This window comes from Papaver somniferum, chromosome 2 (assembly GCF_003573695.1).
Source record: "Papaver somniferum cultivar HN1 chromosome 2, ASM357369v1, whole genome shotgun sequence".
Classification (NCBI taxonomy): domain Eukaryota; kingdom Viridiplantae; phylum Streptophyta; class Magnoliopsida; order Ranunculales; family Papaveraceae; genus Papaver; species Papaver somniferum.
The window spans coordinates 146,200,106-146,221,061 of NC_039359.1; the positions used below are offsets into that span (position 1 = coordinate 146,200,106).

At 38.7% G+C, this 20,956-nt stretch overlaps 1 protein-coding gene across 1 annotated transcript; it reads right to left on the bottom strand.

Annotated features, from left to right (window-relative positions):
• Positions 1–18,780: 18,780 nt before the first annotated feature.
• Positions 18,781–20,503, bottom strand: LOC113352148 (palmitoyl-acyl carrier protein thioesterase, chloroplastic-like). The gene is made up of 5 exons (XM_026596010.1): positions 20,127–20,503; positions 19,851–19,984; positions 19,591–19,707; positions 19,311–19,473; positions 18,781–18,999 (listed from the first exon to the last, which is right to left on the bottom strand). Exons 1-5 carry the CDS (start codon positions 20,397–20,399, stop codon positions 18,781–18,783), a joined length of 906 nt encoding a protein of 301 aa, XP_026451795.1. The 5' UTR covers positions 20,400–20,503.
• Positions 20,504–20,956: the final 453 nt, after the last annotated feature.

Sequence of the window (20,956 nt, forward strand, 5' to 3'; positions counted from 1 at the left end):
TCATATGCTGTAACGCAATTTCTCTATTTTCCTCGAGATCGTCCAATCTTGCAAGAATTAAGTCCGTGTTTAACCCATTTTCCCATGCTTCTCTCCTCGTTGTGAGCAGGATGGTTTATGTTGGTAGCACTGCCTCTGCTCCGTACGTTAAACATAATGGAGATAATCCTGTTGCTTCTCGCCTTGTGGTTCTATATGACCATAGAACGTTCGGGATCTGCTCACACCATCCTTTATGATTCCCTTCCATCTTCTTTTTCAACGTGGAAGCCACCGTTTTATTTGTAGCCTCTGCCTGCCCATTACTCTGGGGATATAATGGAGTAGATTTCCCGGATTGAATCTTAAAGGCGTTGAACAACATCTTCACATTCTCCCCTTCAAACTGCTTTCCATTGTCTGAAACAACCAGGACTGGTATGCCAAATCTACAAATGATGTGCTCAAGGATAAAATCATATATATCCCCGTTTTTTGTATGCTGCACAGCCTTTGCCTCTACCCACTTCGTGAAGTAGTCTGTTGCTACAATCAAGTACCTTCTTTGCTTCGTCCTCGTGACAAATGATCCCGCGATATCTATCCCCCACATGGCGAATGGACACACGCTCAACACTGAGTTCAAACTTGTGGCCGGAGCACGTATTCTTTTGCCGAGCCTTTGACACGCCACACACCTTATAGAAATGTCTTTCGCATATTTATGCATGTAGGGCCAAAAGTAACCCTGTGTTCGGGTCTTGTAAGCTAGTGATCTGGTTCCGCAGTGGTTTCCAGCGTCTCCATAATGAATTGACTTCATAATTTCAATCCCTTCCTCCTGCGATAAGCACCTCATCAATGGGCCCAAAAATGATCGCCTATAAAGGATCCCTTCTCTCACCTCGTAATTCGTGGATTTACTTTTGATTTTGTTTGCCTCTTGTCTATCTCGTGGCAAGTATCCTTTTGTCAAGTAGTTGTTGGCAGGCCTCGAAAGGGGTATAAAGATGAAGCGTGATAAAAACGGGGGCCTACAGTAATACCGCAAGTGCACGGTCGTCAGTTGTAGCTCGTGCAAGTACGGGTCGATCCACAGAGATCGGGTGTGTTTTGGAAGTGTTTTAGCTAATTGGGTTCCTAGATTTGCTTTGGGCTTAGAAGCCTTTTGGCTTAAATTGGGCTTTAAGTACTAATGGGTTTGATAACAATAAAATGAACTGAGCTTGGGCTCAGTTGGTCTTTGAAGTGCAAATGGGCTTTGGCCTTAAACTTAGGCTTTTGATTAAGCCTGAATTGGATTGGGCCTTAATGAATTTGGGCTTTTAACCTTAACCTAAACTGTGGTTGGGCTTTAATAAACTTGGGCTTTGGTCTTAAACAACTGGGCTTTGGTTAAGCCCACAGTTGACTGAATTGGGTTTCAGTTTGAGTTGAGCTTTGGGCTTGAGTGCACAACAATGAACTGAATTGGGCTCAGCTGGCTTTGATCTTTACTTGTGCTGCAGGAACTGTAAGACTGCACAGCAGCTGCACAAGTGACAGAGAAGGCAATGCACAGCAGGAGAAAAGCAATGCAGCAGCAGGCAGTGAAGAAAATGCACAGCAGGAGAAAAGCAATGCAGCAGCAACAGGGTTGCAGCAGCAGAGAAGAAGCAACAACAGCAGAGGCAGCAGTGTAGCAGAATGTACAAGCAATGAAAGGCAGCAGGAATAACAAGGCAGATGGGTTGCAGCAGCAGCTGCACTGCAGGGTAAAAGTAACAGCAACAGCAACTGCAGCAGAACAAGCCAAAGGAAAACAACACAGTGCAAAAACAAGGAACAAAGCAAATTGAACCAAGGCCTAAGGCCAAGGGCAGGGATGTGAATGAAACTAAAATGAAGCAATACTAAGGCAAGAATACAGGCAAACCTATAGAATGGAAGAAAACTAGCTTGCTATGAGCACTAGTTTCTCCCAATGCACAATCAACACTGCAACCTAAGCATACAACAAGAATGGCAAGAAAATCAGCTTGCTATGAGCACTGATTTCTTCCATTGCACAATCACATCAAATGCTTCACAAATATCTAGCCTAGAATTCCATCAATTGTGACAGCAAATTAAACACAACAGGAACATTTGATGGCAGTGAGCAACAACACATGTTAACAGGACAAATATAACAGGAATGAATTGGAAATCAAACATGAAATTACACAAGCACATAACATTAACAGAACATAACATAAGCACATTTAACAGTGACAAAGCAAGAAATTAAAACATATACATTTAACTGAAATTGAACTGAAACATGAACTGAGCTGAAACTGAAAATTAACAGGACATGAAAGTCCTGGATGTTGGCTACTCCAAGCATAGTTTCTACAACACACCCACACCCATATATATATACCCACAGACAATTAGGGTTCTACCCATTTTCACCCAAAAATCCCCAAACTGACAGAGCTAGGGTTTGGTAATTACTCACCTAATTTGATACAACCACTCCATTTTGATGTCGACCCATTACTCTATTTGTTCTTCTCGACCTCTCCATGCCTTCAATTTCACTCTAGCTCAACCTAATTTACCAATTTTGCACGCTAGGGTTTCTGATAGAGAACGTGCAAAAATTGAGAAAATAGGTGGCTAAGGAGAAGGGAAACAGATGGTATTGGTTACTTTGGGTGATAGGGTGATGATGGTGGAGGTGTGGTGGTGGCAGTGAGTTGGTGAAGAAGGTGGTGGTGTATGGTGGTTTCTGCAGAGGAGTGGGTGGAGGAGAAGGCGACTGAGTTTGGGGTAGGGTGCGTTTGGGTGGCTGGTATAGGTTCGGTTGATAGGGTGTGAGGCGGCTTCATCCAATCTTGATGTTCTGTGACGCTGAGTCACTGGATGCGAAGCTGGTAGGTGAATCGGATGGTGATGCGGAGGCAAGCGAGGAGCGACCGTCGGATGAATGGATACGACGAAATGAACGGTACTTGATGGAGTTAGGTACTGTAGTGTAAGGCGGAGATATCAATCTTCGATGCACAGCAAGGGAGCGACCGTTGGATTCAACTACCATCTAATCTGAAGGCTTGGAATTTCAGCGCTGTGGTGCTTGGCAGAGACTTCAGATTTTGATGCTCTATGAAGGAGCGACCGTCGGATGCTTCTGAGAACTGATCTGATGGCTGAGAACGGATGCGCTTTTGTGTGTAGAAAATGAGGTTGTGCGCACCATTCTTTGCGGCTTCCTTGCGTGATTTCTCCCGGGTTTTCACTACTTTTCTGCTCTTTTCGCTCCGCGACTCATCCGAACTTTATTTATTACCTAAAAATGCAAAATTAATTAATAAAAATATTTATTCTTGAAAACAATGAAAATACAGAATATGGGATAAAATGTAGAATTAATGCACAAAAGATGAGTTAAAATGCCAACAAAAAGGGATAAATATATACAATATTTGGCACTCATCAGTTGTACATTGGTGTTCTCCAGTCCTCTTTGCTCATTACTGAGTTCCTTTCTTCTACCGTCATTACCTGAAGTTCTCTTTCTTCTCTGCTTACTGATGGTTGCATCAACCGCTGAATCACAATATGCCCGATTTTCAGATTCTCAATCATGGAAGCTATGAAGGATAATGCATCTGCATGTCGATTGTTATCTCTATTTATGTTTCTCCATATGATACTTCGTATTTTTTTGGCCGAATAGTCTTGCACGAGCTGCTGATATTTCTTCATCACTGGATCGGCTGCCTTATACACTCCTTCAATCTAACGAACTACCAGTTGTGAGTCACTAGTAATTATTATTTCGTCTAATTCCATTTCTATTGCAATTCTCAAAGACTGTATTACTGCCTCATACTCGGTTTCATTATTCGTGGCTTTGTATTCCAGCCGAAAACAAAATACTATTCGCTCGCCTGCAGGCGAAGTGAATACTATTCCTACATCCCCTCCACAGCTATTATATGCCCCATCAACGAATATTTCCCATCTCCTGGGATGACTTTGCTTTAACAGATCTCTTGGGTCCGGTCGGCTTTCGTCTATCTCCATCATGTCTTCCCACTCCCATCTTCTTCCGAAGGAAATTAAGCGAGAAACTCTTCTATTATATGCGACTTCGTCGAAGTCTGTACTTCGTACTTCATCCCGAAATGGTTGATGTGAGTGTTCCACCTCTCTACTCTCCCAACCCTTTGGGAATGCTTTAAAACTGACTCTATGGGTACCCTTGTGAGGACTTTGATCTTGTGGGTTTGGAAATAAGTCCGTACTTTTTGTGATGCATAAAATAATGCCAATATCAATTTTTCGATCTTAGGATAATTTCTTTCGGCGGAGTTCAGGATTTTACTCACGTAGAATATGGGTTGTTCTACTCCTCCGTCGTTCCTGAGTAGGACTGCACTAGTAGCATTTGGTGTGGATGCGAGACAGAGTAACAACTCCTCTCCTGGTTCCGGCTTTTGCAGGATTGATAACTTGATTAGGTGTTCTTTTATGTCCTTCAAAGCTTCCTCACACTCTTGTGTCCACGCTAAGTTTGCTCCCTTCTTTAAAATGTCAAAGAAGTGTTTACATTTATCAGATGACCGCGAGATGAACCTTCCCAGTGCCGCGATCTGCCCATTTAATTTTTGCATATCTTTTACGGTAGCTAGTGATGGCATTTATAGTATCGCCTGTACTTTTGTAGGATCCACCTCTATACCTTTCGAGAAACTATATGGCCTAAGAACTTCGCTGATTCTACCCCGAAAATGCACTTCAATGGATTGACTTTCATCTTGTATCTCCTCATCTGATCGAAGATCTCTTTTAGGTCTTCCACATGATCTCCGGAGTCTTTGGTTTTGACCCAACATGTCGTCTACATAAACTTCCAACGTTGTGTGTACCCATTTTGCGAATACTTTTTCCACCATTCGTTGGTATATGTCCCCTGCATTTTTCAATCCAAATGGCATTCTCATGTATCAGTACAGCCCTCTAGGAGCGAAGAAAGCCGTATGATCCTGGTCTTCTTCGGCCAAAGGTATTTGATTGTATCCACAATATCCATCCATGGATGATAACCTTTTGTACCCGGACGCTGCTTCCACCATCTGAGGGATATTTGGTAAAGGGAAACTATTCTTGGGACAAGCGGTATTTAGATCACTGAAATCAATACAGATTCTTATGCCATTGTTCTTCTTTGGTACAATTACCATATTCGCAACCCAATCTGGATATTTCGCCGGCTTTATGATGCCTGCCTTCATCATCTTCTGAAGTTCCTTGTCAATTTTCTCATGATAGGTCGTCGCTATCTTCCTTATTAGTTGTCTTACTGGCTTGATTGTTGGGTCTAATTTCAACCGATGGCACGCAACACACGAATCAATTCCTGGATTTCCTCCATGCTCCACGCAAATATGTCTTCATATTTTGTTAATAGTTCCACCAACCTCCTTTCTTCTTCCACCTCCATCTTCGTACCAATTTTTATGATCTTTGGTTCGTCTTCCGTTCCTAGAATTACATCTTTCGTCGGTTTGACTGCGGCGAAATTCAAGATTGGCTCCCCAACAGGGTTGGTTTTTTTATGGGCTTCGCGGGTTCTCCCACCTTTTCTGGTACCTCGCTAGGTATTTCCCACCCTTCTTTATCATTTTCCAGGTATACCCGTAATTCGTCATTCTTCTTTAGCTCCAGTACCTTCCTCTTTCGTTCCTTCTTCCTTTTCACTTTATTCTCGTAAAGATCAATATCTGTCTCGTTGCGGCTCTCGGCTTCTTCGCCGCTTCCTCGTATTTCGCCGATTCTACTTGGCATAGGGAACCGTATCATTTGGTGATAAGTGGACGCAACTGCTTTTATTCCATGCACCCATGGTCTACCTATAAGAGCGTTATATGGAGACTCCACACCTACCACACATAGAGTAACCTTTGTTTCCAAATCTCCTGCAAATATTTTCAAGCATATATCTCCTTTTTTCCTTGTCGCTACTCCGTTGAATCCATACAACGTATACGTAGAAGGTAACAAGTCAGAATCCTCGGACCCCAGAGCTCTAAACGTATGGTAGAAGAGGACGTCTACTGAGCTACCCATGTCTATCAAGACTTTGTCCACCGCCCAAGTCATCTCCTTATTTTGCTGGCCCCCTTCCGGGGATGCGGTCCTGGCCATAGCTAGGCTAATGCCTAGTGAATTCATATGCTGAGTTTCTCCTTCTGGTACGTCCTTCGCCAAAAAGGATATTTCTCTCCTTTGCCAGCCTTCTAATGGTTCTTCCTTCGGGGAATTGATTATCCCATTACCTTCGCAATCCACCTTGTACACTCTTGAGAGTACGTTATCTTCAAAATCTTGGAAACTTCCCCTGGAATGTGCTATGAACTTACAACTTAATCGTCTCCTTTCTCGGCTTACTTTTGCATGCTTTTTGTGACAAGTAATCATCGGTGCCTCCTTTTGGTAAATGTAATGCACAAGTTTCCCTTGTCCGATAAGACGGTGTATTATCTTCCTAATACTTCTACAGCTGTTGGTACGGTGCCCGTGAAAACGATGATACCTGCAAAATTCATGACTCTTGCTTCCCGGGACTAGTTCTCTCCCCATATTTGGTGGTGCCGGTATCTCCTCGGTTAATATCACCTCCTCCCATACCTTCTCCATAGTTGTGTTAAGTTCTGGAAGTTTTAACTCCGTCCAGGCCATCAACTCTTGTCCGATCTGCCATTTGTTCTTCATCTTATGCATCTCTCCTTCGTCTCCTCGTGGATCCTTTCGCCCGGATCCTCCCTTCTCCTCGTCGCCTTTTTATGAACTTCCCACCTGCATCCTTAAGCTTCGTATCTCTCATAAGATGTCATGGTCTATGGTTCTCCTTCTTATTTCATCAATGTTCACTTCTGTCTTGACGCGTTTGCTTTCTTCCTCACGTTTCCTCTCTTCCTCATACCTTAGCTCGCGATTTTCCCGTCTCGCCTCTTCCAACGGCCTCCTTAAGTCTCCTTCTCTATGGTACCCTTCTAACAACTCCATCATACCTTGTTCATATATCTCCTGATTTCTTTCATACTGGATATGCCTTTGAGATGACGTCGTGATCTCCTCCGCTTCATTGTTTCCTTCCCACATGACCTCATCAGTCATTTCTCGTTCACGTTCCTCATGCATCATCCGGTCATCTTCCTCCTGATTAGGGGTTTAACCCAGTTCTTCCAATACCTCATCCTCCTCGTCATCGTTTGCCTCCGCCTTTTCTCGGTTCATTTCCTTCTTCGCAGTAGTCCCGGCTTTCACAATCTGACTAGGTTTCTCCACAGTCCCAGCTTTCATTTTCGATCTGCGTTTGCCTTGTATCATGGTCCTTTGTCTTTCATCCTTTATCAATATATCGTCGTTTACCTCCTGATCCATATCCTCCAATCGTTTACTCCTTCTCAACACCGTTTGTGATTTCGTTTGCCTCACCTTTCCATTCATCATTTACCTCGTTCCGGAATCCGTCTTTTTATCCACCTCTTTGCTAGTCTTTTCCGCTTAATCCTCAGATCTCGAACCAGCCTTCTCAGATCTTTGGTTTCCGCTTCTTTGGTGCAACCTCAACTTTTCTCCCTACTCTTTAGACGAGGATAGATCCCCAATCTAAGATCCCTGTTTCTAGCGCCAAAATGTGATTACTGTAAATCCGGCAACACACCCAAATGGAAAGTAAGTAAGATCTACGACATGATAAACACAAGAACTTAAGTTTATTTATGAATCTCAAGTTAAATACAAGTTACACTTGTGAGTTACTAGGAAACCCTAATCCCTTCTCCAAGCCTATGAATTACAAAGAAACCCTAATTCTCTCTCTCCTATTCTAGACCTTTCCCTCTCCACCAATCTCTCCCTTTACATTGCCCCGAGGTCTCTATTTATAGCCTCCAACAACCCTAATGGTATATATCCCACATTATCTCGCCGAGGTTACTTTATACTTCGCCTGAAGCATATTCCATAAAGTTTTCCCCCACCTTTCGCTGACTTCACGTGGTCTTGTCGGGACACCTGTCCTATTTCTTGCCCGATAATTCATCTACTTCGTGGGGGTACTTTTCTTCCAATCCAAGTCACATTATTTTGTGGTCATTTCGTAATGGACATCTGATTCATTTCGCGCTTTTCATCCCCTTTGGTGATTTACCTCGTCCCAAACTTTACTTCGTTGCCGTTCAGATAAGGATAATTCTGACTTGATTTGACAAGTCCCTAGCGAAGAATCCCGGGCTTGAAGTAAGATCTTTTCACCAGATTCTCGCGCCTTCCTATGGCCACCTGTCGGCTTACACTTTGGTAACTATAGTACCTACACACATGAACGAAAAAAAACCCTTATTAGTAACGAAATATATGCACTTGGACCTTGATCTCTAATTTCATCTACTATAATGTCTTGTAGCAAGCTTCATTTAGGTGTGCAATAAATTTGAACTTACTTGGATTTATTTTCCAAAGGGTAACAGATCCATTGTTTTCTCCATTCATTTCTTCAACTACTTCGATACTCTTATAAGTCTCTGGTAGAAACTCGGGAAAAACCGAATGACCAAGATTTAAGAGTTTTCCAAAACTTGTCTGCTGAGCTTCTCTCTAAATTCTACTGCTAACTCAAGTGTACCAAGAACACCAGAAACAACCATTGTTATCAATGGCATATACTTCAACACTTGAGAGTTATAGAGAACGTTGTGTAAGGAACTAACTGCATGACAGCATGAGGTTAGTGTGGGTATATATAAGGAGTAAATTTTTGTACTCATCATCTATCATTTAAAGCCTTCACCCATATGTACAACACTCTAGTTAATACTCTTGTAATCGATTTACCATTCTCGAATATCAACTCAGGGTAACTGGTCGATAATATGGGTTGGGAAGAAAGAAATAACAGCCAGAATTATGTATAGATCAAAAAGTAAAAAATGAATTACTTCCTCCACTTTTGAAAAAGAGTTATTGTTATTTTTTTTATTTTAGCTTAAAAATAATTCAAATTGAAAAATGATAGTAACTATCGATATAATATAACATTACAACCGATTAATTGGAAACTCATCGATAAGTTTGGTCAAATTTTGGATGCGCCTGTTTAGAAACTTGGCGTTCGGAGAAAGGATGAGTACCATTTATCTCGGCGAAAATGTATGTTGCTCAAATGTATGAATCCACACACATTAAAAATGACATCAAAAATTCTTTATGAACCAAGAATCTAAATCACACCAAAACAACATACTCACAAATCTATATATGTGAGGCCCAATAGTGGCTCCCATGCTATGTCCATGTGGGCGGAGCCCATCTCATGTGAAGGAATTGTTTTCATGTTGTCTAGTTTCTCGGTTCGTAAAGAACCATTGTATTGAAATGACATACACATGCTTCCAACAGAAAAATTAAAAATGACATGCAGTGATACATATTAGATAGTAGTTACGTACTAATAATATATGCAATCAAATCTATGCCTAGTCTAGGTTCCTAGGTCCCTTAAAAGTTAGGTTCAAATCCGGCTCCCCCAAAAATTTGCTTTTAGTGGGCAAGTAACCTTTGGAGTTTGGACCAGGGTTAAATGGGCCTGATAAATAGACAGTTATGCCCTTATAATAAAAATATATATTCTCTTCGTTTCAAAATAACATGCAGGTTTTTATGTAAATTTTCACATAAAAACCGGTCTATTATTTTGAAACGGAGAAAGTACCTATCAGACAAAAATAGATAGAAAAAACAAATCATAATTTCTAAATTCTAAACTACGTACGGAATTAAGAGGATAAGGGCTTTTAATAAGGATAAACTCGTAATTCAAATTTTTCTTTTCTCTTACAACAAGCATGATAGGATCCGGAGATACCTATTTATATAAACCGCAATTGCACGGTGTCTAACTAGTAGAACAATGGCAAGTACAGGTCGTTCCCACGAGGAGCGGTGGAAATACGTAATCAATATCTCTAATGGACTAACAAATAAAGATGTTTTTGGATTTTTGAAAGAATAAAGACAATGAGAAGAATAAACTCAAGTAACAAAACGAATCAAATGGGAGAGTTGGTAATCAGGGTTTAATGTATCCACCACTATTTCTATTCAAGTACTGAAATGAAACATAATTCATGAATTATTTATTGTTCGTTCTATTGACATAACCTATTATATATATTAGAGTCGCAAATATCACTGGGACGCCCTAAGTATGGCACATCAAAAGACTAAACCAAAGCATGCACCATCAAATTGCATTAGCGAGAAATTTATACGAAACTAAATACAGGTTCTCAAATAATACCTGGCAATTCTAAGCATACCCCATCAAAGGATTTAACCAAAACATGAAATATCAAATAAGTAGACAAAGATATTTTTGATCTTAACAATTATGCACAAAGGTTATACGAAACCGGTGAAGCAACAACTCATATTATCATTAAATCAATATAATAAATCATGAAATTATTTATTCAATTCAAAATGGTCTATTGCTATATAATCCAATCAATCAAAAATGGCCTAATAACCATGTAGTTTCAACCAAAAAAACCCTAGTTACAAAATAATTAGCAAGACATCGCTTTCTCAAAAGCCATAAATAAATATATTAGATATTCACTAGCTAATCGAAATGAAATTGGAAAACGGAAGAACGCAAACCCTTCTTCGTCTCTCCTTCACGGCTCTGTAGCCGCCTCCCTTCTATTCGTCTCCCAAAACTGGCCTCAGAACCCCCACTTTTTCTTCTTCACAATATAGAAAATATATACCAAATAAAGGTGTGTCGTCATTCTCTTAATTATCCTTAATTGAAACTTGCATGGTGGTCATCAATGTGATCTCCCCATATATATATTCTTCTTCATTTTGCTTGCATGCATATTTGGTAGACTTAAAAAGAATCCCACTGGTGGGAAAGCAAAATCTTTTTAATTCATTTTTATCCCTCCAACAAGATATTCACGTGGACCCATTTATTTGTTCCAATATTCCACTATGCATATATGCAACGACACATGGAGTGGTAACCCCTATAATGTTTTCTGCTTATATGAAAATCACACGACTGTTCTTCTGAGCTCCACAAAACCATGATTCAGGGGAAAGCATGTGTACGTGCTTGACCTCCTTGTTTTCAATTAGACTGTCCCCCTTGTGTATCATCCCTTCTCTGTCTGGCTTTGGTGTCTCGAGTAACCTTGCTGATTTTTTTGTGTGGCAAGCACTGTTTTAGCTTCACATTTCGCCATTTATTCTTGGATGATTGGATTTACTTCTACTTTCTACAAAAGCATCAAAATAGTATTATTAGCAACAATATCGAGTCATAACTAATATAAATATGGGTACAAAATGTAGCACATACGTGCATATCAACACCCACACACTTATATTTTGCTGGTCCTCGAGTAAAACAAAGAATTGACCCGCTACACAGCTGGTCATACCATAAGAGAGAGTTAGACCCGCTACACAGCTGGTCATAAAATGAAATTTTAAAATACCATACACAAGACCCGCTACACAGCTGGTCATACAAAATACCCTACAAAAGACCCGCTACACAACTGGTCATAACCCCTAAAATCATAATGATAATATTTTTTTTAAGACCTGCTACACAGCTAATCATGTTTTTTTTTTAGACCTGCTACATAGCTGGTCCTAATATGCAATTTTTCTTTTTTCTTTTTTTTTAAAGCCTAACGAAAATGCCACTCCCTCACACTTAACGTTACATTGTCCTCAATGTAATTGAGTCAACCAACGTAGAAATTAAGATGGGAAATTCAAGCAAACAAATAAAAGATAGTGGAAAGAAAACAAATCTGATGGGTTGACTCCAATGAAGCGAAATCGTATGGGTTGACTCCCATAAAGCATAATCTTCATATCCATGTTTGCGCACATAAAGAACCCAAAATAAGGTGAGGTTGTACCAAAGTAAGCAGCAAAGCATATATATAAAGTCTGAAAAGTTGGGGATCATTCCAACAAATCAGGTCAGCTGCGAATATGAACCTGCAAACACTATAAACCTCCAAAAAGATATGTAAATCCATTCCCAATTGAAAACAGTCCTTGGTCGAGATAAATAAATCATTTACATGGACAGTAAATATAGAATGTATATTAGTTTCTGTTTGGGAAGCACACTGTAAATCGGGTTCTAAATCAGCTGAAATACATTCGGTCGACACATTATTTTCACTAGAAATCATAGGAAGCAATGTATTGACAATGTGAAAGAGCGAAGAATTATCAAACTCAGCACAATAGTTTAAACCTGTATCTAATGGTTCAAGTTTATCAAAATCAGTAACTCTTAAATCTGGTTCTAAGTCCGCGGAAATAACTTCCGTTGTTGAGTTACCTTGATTAACCATTGGAGGGCACAATGCATTGAAAATGTCAATAAGCATAAGATCATCAGAATCTGAAAAGTGTGCTAAACAAACTGAGATTGGTTCAAAATCAGTAGTTATCTGACTAGTACCAATCGCCTCCACATTCACATTAGCAATCAGGAAATCACAAGATGAGTCATCAAAGCAGGAGCTCAATGGAGAAACAATATCATGAATAATATCGCCTCATCGACTAAGTGATTTATAGAAATCTGACTATTCGAATGACTAGAAGGTACCTCAGTATGAATTTTTACTGTCTCTAAGTCGTTAGACTCAACAATAGTATCTTCTGTACAAACATGTTCCTCTAAATCATCAGCTGCATATAACTCTTGGCATGCTAGAACTCTCAACCTTTTCTCCAAACTAGATGGTGTATGTTTATAATGCTTCTCATATATTGTCAAAGGTGATTCTTCACTTACCATAGGTGGGGCAAAAACTCCATACCGTTGCCTCTGCATATATTCCCCAAGCGTCATATCAGAAGACATCTCCTGAGAATGTGAACTTCTACGCATATATTCTGCAAGTGTCACCTTAGATGAAATCTCGTGAAAAGAATTCATCATCCTCAAAAAGGTACCTGAAAGAAAATTCTTAAAAACAAAACGAGTCAAAAGGAAAAATAAATCCTAAGACAAAATAAAAAAATTGTACAAAAATAAAATAAAAACCTAACTATTTACCAAATCAAAAATACTAATTACAATATTCCACAACCGCTCCCCGGAAGCAGTGCCAAAAATTGATAGGATCCGGAGATACCTATTTATATAGACCGCAATTGCACGGTGTCTAACTAGTAGAACAATGGCAAGTACAGGTCGTTCCCACGAGGAGCGGTGGAAATACGTAATCAATATCTCTAATGGACTAACAAATAAAGATGTTTTTGGATTTTTGAAAGAATAAAGGAAATGAGAAGAATAAACTCAAGTAACAAAACGAATCAAATGGGAGAGTTGGTAACCAGGGTTTAATGTATCCATCACTATTTTTATTCAAATACTGAAATGAAACATAATTCATGAATTATTTGTTGTTCGTTCTATTGACATCACCTATTATATATATTAGAGTCGCAAATATCACTGGGACTCCCTAAGCATGGCACATCAAAAGACTAAACCAAAGCATGCGCCATCAAATTGCATTAGCGAGAAATTTATACGAAACTAAATACAGGTTCTCAAATAACACCTGTATATTCTAAGCATACCCCATCAAAGGATTTAACCCAAGCATGAAATATCAAATGAGTAGACAAATATATTTTCGATCCTAACAATTATGCACAAAGGTTATACGAAACCGGTGAAGCAACAACTCATATTATCATTAGATCAATATATAAAATCATGGAATTATTTATTCAATTCAAAATGGTCTATTGCTATATAATCCAATCAATCAAAAATGGCCTAATACCCATGTAGTTTCAACCATAAAAACCCTAGTTACAAAAATAATTAGCAATCCATCGCTTTCTCAAAAGCCATAAATAAATATATTGGATATTCACTAGCTAATCGAAATGAAATTGGAAAAACGGAAGAACGCAAACCCTTCTCCGTCTCTCCTTCACGGCTCTTTAGCCGCCTCCCTTCTATTTGTCTCCCAAAATCGGCCTCAGAACCCCCACTTTTTCTTCTTCACAATACAGAAAATATATACCAAATAAAGGTGTGTCGTCATTCTCTTAATTAGCCTTAATTGAAACTTGCATGGTGGTCATCAATGTGATCTCCCCATATATATATTCTTCTTCATTTTGCTTGCATGCATATTTGGTAGACTTAAAAAGAATCCCACCGGTGGGAAAGCAAAATATTTTTAATTCATTTTTCTCTCTCCAACAAGATATTCACGTGGACCCATTTATTTGTTCCAATATTCCACTACCTAACGGGATTTCTTTTCCAACTTCCCAAAACTATGCATATATGCAACGACACATGGCATAGTAACCCTATAATGTTTTCTGCTTACATGAAAATCACACGACTGTTCTTCTGATCCCCACAAAACCATGATTCAGGGGAAAGCATGTGTACGTGCTTGACCTCCTTATTTTCAATTAGACCGTCCCCCTTGTGTATCATCCCTTCTCTGCCTGGCTTTGGTGTCTCGAGTAACCTTGCTGGATTTTTTTGTGGCAAGCACTGTTTTAGCTTCACATTTCGCCATTTATTCTTGGATGATTGGATTTACTTATACTTTCTACAAAAGCATTAAAATAGTATTATTAGCAACAATATCGAGTCCTAGGTAATATTAATATGGGTAAAAAATGTAGCACATACGTGCTTATCAAAGCACAAGACACTTAACCCATGATATAAAAGTTTTCTCTTAGGGCATAAGCTAGGGACGAGGCTAACTGAGGCTATATCTCGTCCCTTGATTTGGTTAGGAATTTTAATAGTATACATGTCATATTGATTTGTAATATTAACTTATTGGGTTCAATCCGTGACATAACTAAATTTCTTCTCTAGTGGGGGCAAACTCGGTAAAAGTTTATTCATAGTGGGGGTTAGGCCAGTTCCTATGGGTGTGGTAAACCAAAGAGTTTGTCATTTTTGCACCCACTACGGAGCTGGCAAACTTGCAAACGGGTCTGGCTAAGTGGAAAATTTGCCACTTAGCCAGGCCAGGTCAAGTTTCTACCGACTCGACCCTCGGTCAAGTCTACACCGTTAGGTATTTATTACACCGCTAGCGGTTTCTGTAAGACCGACAGATCTAGTTTACACCGCTAAGTGGAATCTGATCCAATAGCCTTGAATCTTCCCCCTATAAATACCACATTACTCTACCATTTTAACTCACAGCTTCTCTTCTCTACTCTTCACATTTGTTAATCTAAAACAAATTTCATCATCCAACTCTTTCATTCACTCGTATTGTATAATTTCTTTAATATGTCTCAATCTAATACTCAATCTAATAAAACTAAGAAGATTAGGGGTGCAAAATTTACCGTAGCCGAAGATGAAAGCATTTGCAGAAACTATGTGTTTTATACACAAGATAATGTCGATGGTTCCCATCAATAATCTACTAAGTTGTGGGATAACATATTTGCTAAATTTCGTGATGAAAATATGAACATCAACGATCGTGATGAAAATGGATTGTCCGGTCGCTTCGTTATAACCAACACCCAAGTTTCCTTGTATGTCGCTGCTCTAATGCAAGTTGCTCGTGCTCGAGCGAGCGATCTTGTCGATGTTGATGTCGAACGAAAGTGTCGAACTGATTGGCACCACAAACATGGGAAAAATTTTGCGTATGAAAGTTGTTATCATATTTTGAAAGTGTTACCTAAATATAATCCACAAGTGTTAGCAAACATGCAGAATGTACCTGCAAGTTTACCATACACTTCTTCACCTTCAATGCCAGCTTCACAACCATCTCAATCATCTCATCCCCCTTCGGAGAATCCATTTTCTTCACCAGAAACCGCAACAAACAACAACTCCAACTTGAATGTCAATGCTGTGATTAAGAGAAAATTATTAGGAAGAAACGCTGCAAGAGCAACGAGAAAACCTGCCCAAGAAGGAGAACCAAGTGAAGGTTTTTTGGATACTTTGATAGAGAATCAGAAGATTGCCGAAAAGCAAAGAGATGTAAACCGGCAGTTTTTGACTAGGGAGATGAAAAACATCGACAAATTCAAGAGAAATTTGTATCATACTATGACAAGAATAAGTATATAAATGCAAACACAAGCTCTTTTTTGATATCCATGAATCGGCAAAACAAAGCAGCACGATCCCGATTATGAGGATTACATGTCTCAGTGCAGAAGGCATCATGAATTTCTAAATTGGTTTTCAATTTTATTTTCGTTAGCCGTGATGATGATTACGTAGCTATCATATTTTTAAACTGGTCAGAGAATCTGCTAATGAGTTATAAGTAGAAAACAACTTTATTTCTATAGTTTGTAATCTTTTAGCTAAAAACCAAAACTTTTCTTGCTCCCGAAGCTAATACAATTTTTATTTATCAAAAAAGAAAAAACCCAGCTTGGACAAAATCTACACACTGCATTATTTTGGTATACTCCGAAAAATTACTGGATGATTTTAAGGCAGGCCAAGGACAAGAAATCGGCTGGCTTATCCGGCTTATCAAGAAGGATACCCGCATCTTAGCAACAACTAGGGGAGTGCAACGGACGGACGGTTGCGGATTAGGGATCACCCGCAACCAAACCATCAAAGTTGTGGATTTGGAAAATTGAACCGTGACCGACCCAATCACCCGCGGATTTCACATTCGCGGATCAACGGGGAATGCGGACCGGATGCGGATTAACCGCGGATTTTATCAGGAAAAAAAAAAGTCTAAAGAAAAAATAGGAAAACAAACAAAAATTCTAAGTTTAGAAACTAGAATTTTAACAGAAAAGATAGTTAACAGCTACACAAAAGAGTATTGTCTTTTTTTTCTACGAAAACAAAAAAGTACTAATGCTTGCAACAATGAAAAGTAAACTATCAAATGCAACATTAAGTCTAGTGCCAAGCCAATGAAACTTCTGCTGCGTCCTTGGATTTGAGTACTTGTTCATTCAATCCATAATAGATATGTCAGAAATTTCCTTCAAAATTTGTTCCGTATCTGTAAAATGAGAAGGAGTTACCTGGTGATCAACAAAACAAGAGACATACTGAACACGGACCCATGGAGTACATAGACTTCATTATGATAGGTATGCTCAAGCATATATATACGTGTACAAAGACGAGAACATGAATTAATTCCCACATTTTCTTTCGAAATCTAATCTATACTAAAATTGTCTAACCATTTAAGTGATCATTAGGCTCAAATCAAATACTGGTGACCCATACAAAATTAACTATCATTCCTAATACTCAATGAACACATCCCTAATACTTAGATTTAATGCATGCATCTATACCCAACAAGCATTCATTTTATTAACATTTAGCAGTTAAACGGACATATGAAACTGACCATATTAATTCTTGTGTTTCACCACTTAAGCTAAAAAGATATGCCGAGAACATTAATGAATCTATATCTTACGGATGAATATGTAGGCACTAACGAATTCATAAAATCTTAATTTATTTGTCTTTTTTTATACAACAAAAACATACAACCCTATGTTTCTGTTAGAGTTTTTATCGTACATTTCATATTCAATCAGGAAAAAATAAACCAAGTCAAAATCCCTAAATCAGAACAATAAAAAATAAAATGAAAATCTCTAATTCTGGATCAGAAACTTACGATTTACCAGAGTTGCTGGACCAAAATCAAAATCCCAATTTGAATCTTTAGAATAAGCTTTGTAGCATTACTCTTTGGCAGAAACTTACTAACTTGTTTGCTTTTAACAGAAACTTAACGACACCACAAAATTAAAATCTGTATTTGAATCCTACAAATAAACTTGGGTTTTTGATATGGTTTATCATCGATTTAGGAATCATGGAAGAGAGACAGAAGGGTTATCATCGATTTAGGTTTCTGAGTTTCTCTAGGATAAAAATGTTTGTATATAAAACTCAAACTTCCAATACTATCCTTAGTAATTATATTAAATACTCTTACTACCCTACGGTGCGGTTTTACCCGCGGTTTTACAAAACCAACCGCAACCATACCGCTAAACCTTGCAGATTTCATAACTCAATTGTGACCAGCTCATAGATTCTTGCGGATTGGTTTTCACCCGTAATTTTGCAAACGATTACGGATGAAAACCACGGTTTCGGTTTTTCTGCACACCCCTAACAACAACCCGTATTAAATTTTCCAGTGTCGAACCAAGTCCATCACCAAATAGCCTAGCACCCCTTATATTATGGGTTTGCAATTATTACTTTGTGCGTCGAATGGATGATCGAGCCTTATATCTTGCATAACTAGCTGGTAATTGTTTCAACTGCACCATCTATTGGTTAATTATGAATTTGAATAGTTGATTTTGCCATGATAAAAGCTTGATCTGAAGTATGAAGTATCAAGATCCGAGAAATGTTTCTTTCAAAAAAAGATAATGATAAATTGGAAGAGAGTTTTATTGAAACGAAACAATACAACAATTATTACAGGGTTACTGACCGGATAAATGGACCTAATACAACACAGCTGGAGACTACAACACCTGGACCACTGTGACACACACGCGTGTACAGTTGTAACAGAAATAACAAACTGAAACAGGGAAAAACTAAGTTCCATCTTTATTTTTGGGGAATAATTATTACTATAACGTGGAGTAAGTTCGAGTGCGAATTCGTGCAAATTCCTTAACGGGTGTATATTTCACATTTCGTCGTATTAATTGAGAGCCCGTTTAGTGCATTGGTGTGTTCGATGGCCTCCATTTGGTTCTTGTCCTCATAACCTCCCTTCTATTCACAAATTGAAGCATGTGTTGACATTCGGTATACCCACCTCCAGTTTCAACAACTCTTGTCAAAGATTTTAGCTCATCGCCTACTCCACACTCCCTCCTGAACCCCAGAGCCAGGTCACAAAGCTCTTGACTTTTCAAAATCGGCGTAAGAGAATTCTGTAAAATCATTTGACACATGGTTTCTAACTTTTTAAAACGCAATAAGGCCAGACTCGAAATATAAGTATCTCATTTTGATATATCAATCAATACGCGATAAGAAAACGATAGGTGCTTAATTAATTTTCTAACTACCTCGAAGATCCATTCAATGTACTTGGAAAAATTCACATGGTGGTTAACATATAAGTCGCTCCAGTGTGCATACGTAGAAGACAGGAAACAGGTGTAAATGCGAGCGCAGTCGGAGAATGAAAGTACCGATAGAAGACATAACATAAGTTTTAAATAAAATTGTGCTAACGTACAATTACACCAGTTTGGAGAGAGTCAACTTCGTTGTCATGAACCTTGGACAGTTTGATGTCATCACAGATACGATTATCCTTCATATGAGGTATTATTTCATCTCTAACTTCCTCAGGGATTTTTGACAATTTTCTTGTTCTTTTATTCATCATAATCCACACACTGCATTAAGATTAATTCAAAGCAGGCCAATTAAGAAGTGTTTGGGGTAAACCTCAATGTACGTAGATTTTATGATACTTAATTAATTACTTAGTAAATACTTAATTTCATAATTACCTGTTAGCTTGAGCGAGAGTTTCACCGGTATCGGCATCACGAAGAAGCCAATGGTTAGCGAAACCATTCTTCACAGGTGCACCACCAAACCGAGTATCTACTTCAACTACATCACCCCTGCAACCATATTTATACCATCACTTAACTAAAACGTAAGGGTATCATTTTTATTTTATTTTTGCAGGAAGGGTATCATTTCAAATGCATGTCTTGCTGACAACGCAACGCAGAAAAGGCAAAAGAAGCAAAAATTAGCTTACCAACAAGGATATCGATCTACGACAACCCGCATCTTAGCAACAACCCATATTAGGTCTCTTTTACTCATCTCCGGCGTCGAATTAAATCCATCTCCCACCAGCCCCACATCCCTAATATGGTTAGCAGCTGTTTCCTGCATGCCATTGAAATGAATCGAGCCGAAGACACTTTAACTTGCATGACTCCAATGAAAAAAAAAATATCTTGAATGCATAACTAGTTCTATTAATATCTAGAAATGAGACTTAAAGTACGAAGTAAATACTTATTCTTACCTGTAAATGATTCAACAATGTTCCTATAGTTGCCATTTGATTAGGGCCAATCTCATACGATCTAATTGTGAAGTTTCCTCGATGAACGCAGTCATTGATCTTTTGAGGTGCTTGGGTCCTCGCTGTAACCCTCAACCCCCTAAAAGACGGTTTCGTGTTTGATTTCATGCCGAGAGGAATCACATTGTCTCCACTAATCTTCTTTACCAGTACTGTTGTTCTTAGTGAATGATTAGCAGGGGAAAATGTTGACATCATAATGCTACTAGCCATGATTACAAAAGAGTTTAGGAACAGTATTATCAGATATTTCCACTGAAATGTGTTACGCTTGAATGCACTTCTAAGAATAAATGAAGGAAAATAAGGAACGAAGTATAGAATAAAATGAAATGAAAACCTACTCACGTACACACTGATCAAACAGCGATAAGCTTCAGTTGTTGTGATTTTTTAGGCACTTCAGTATTTGCTTAAATAGGGGCATATCACTATGAAAAGTCATTTAGGTGCATTTAGTTTTATCTAGCGGTCTATTTGGGCGCATTCAAATCATTTGCGCACACTTGAAATGCATCTAAAAAAAATAACCACAAAAAAAAAACGTTTAACATGATCAGTAAATAGATGTAAAAGCAATTTTGAACAGCTTTTATTGGTTGGAATTTATCCTTTATGCCACTTCAGGGCAAACAGTGTGGTTCGCAAGAATTGGTGGTTGGTTGAACTTAAATATCCACCAACTTTGCGCAGAAATCCACACCCGATAAAAAAAAACTACTTCCACAGAAATGTGGTTGTTGGCATTTTTGTACGAACGTAAAAAAATA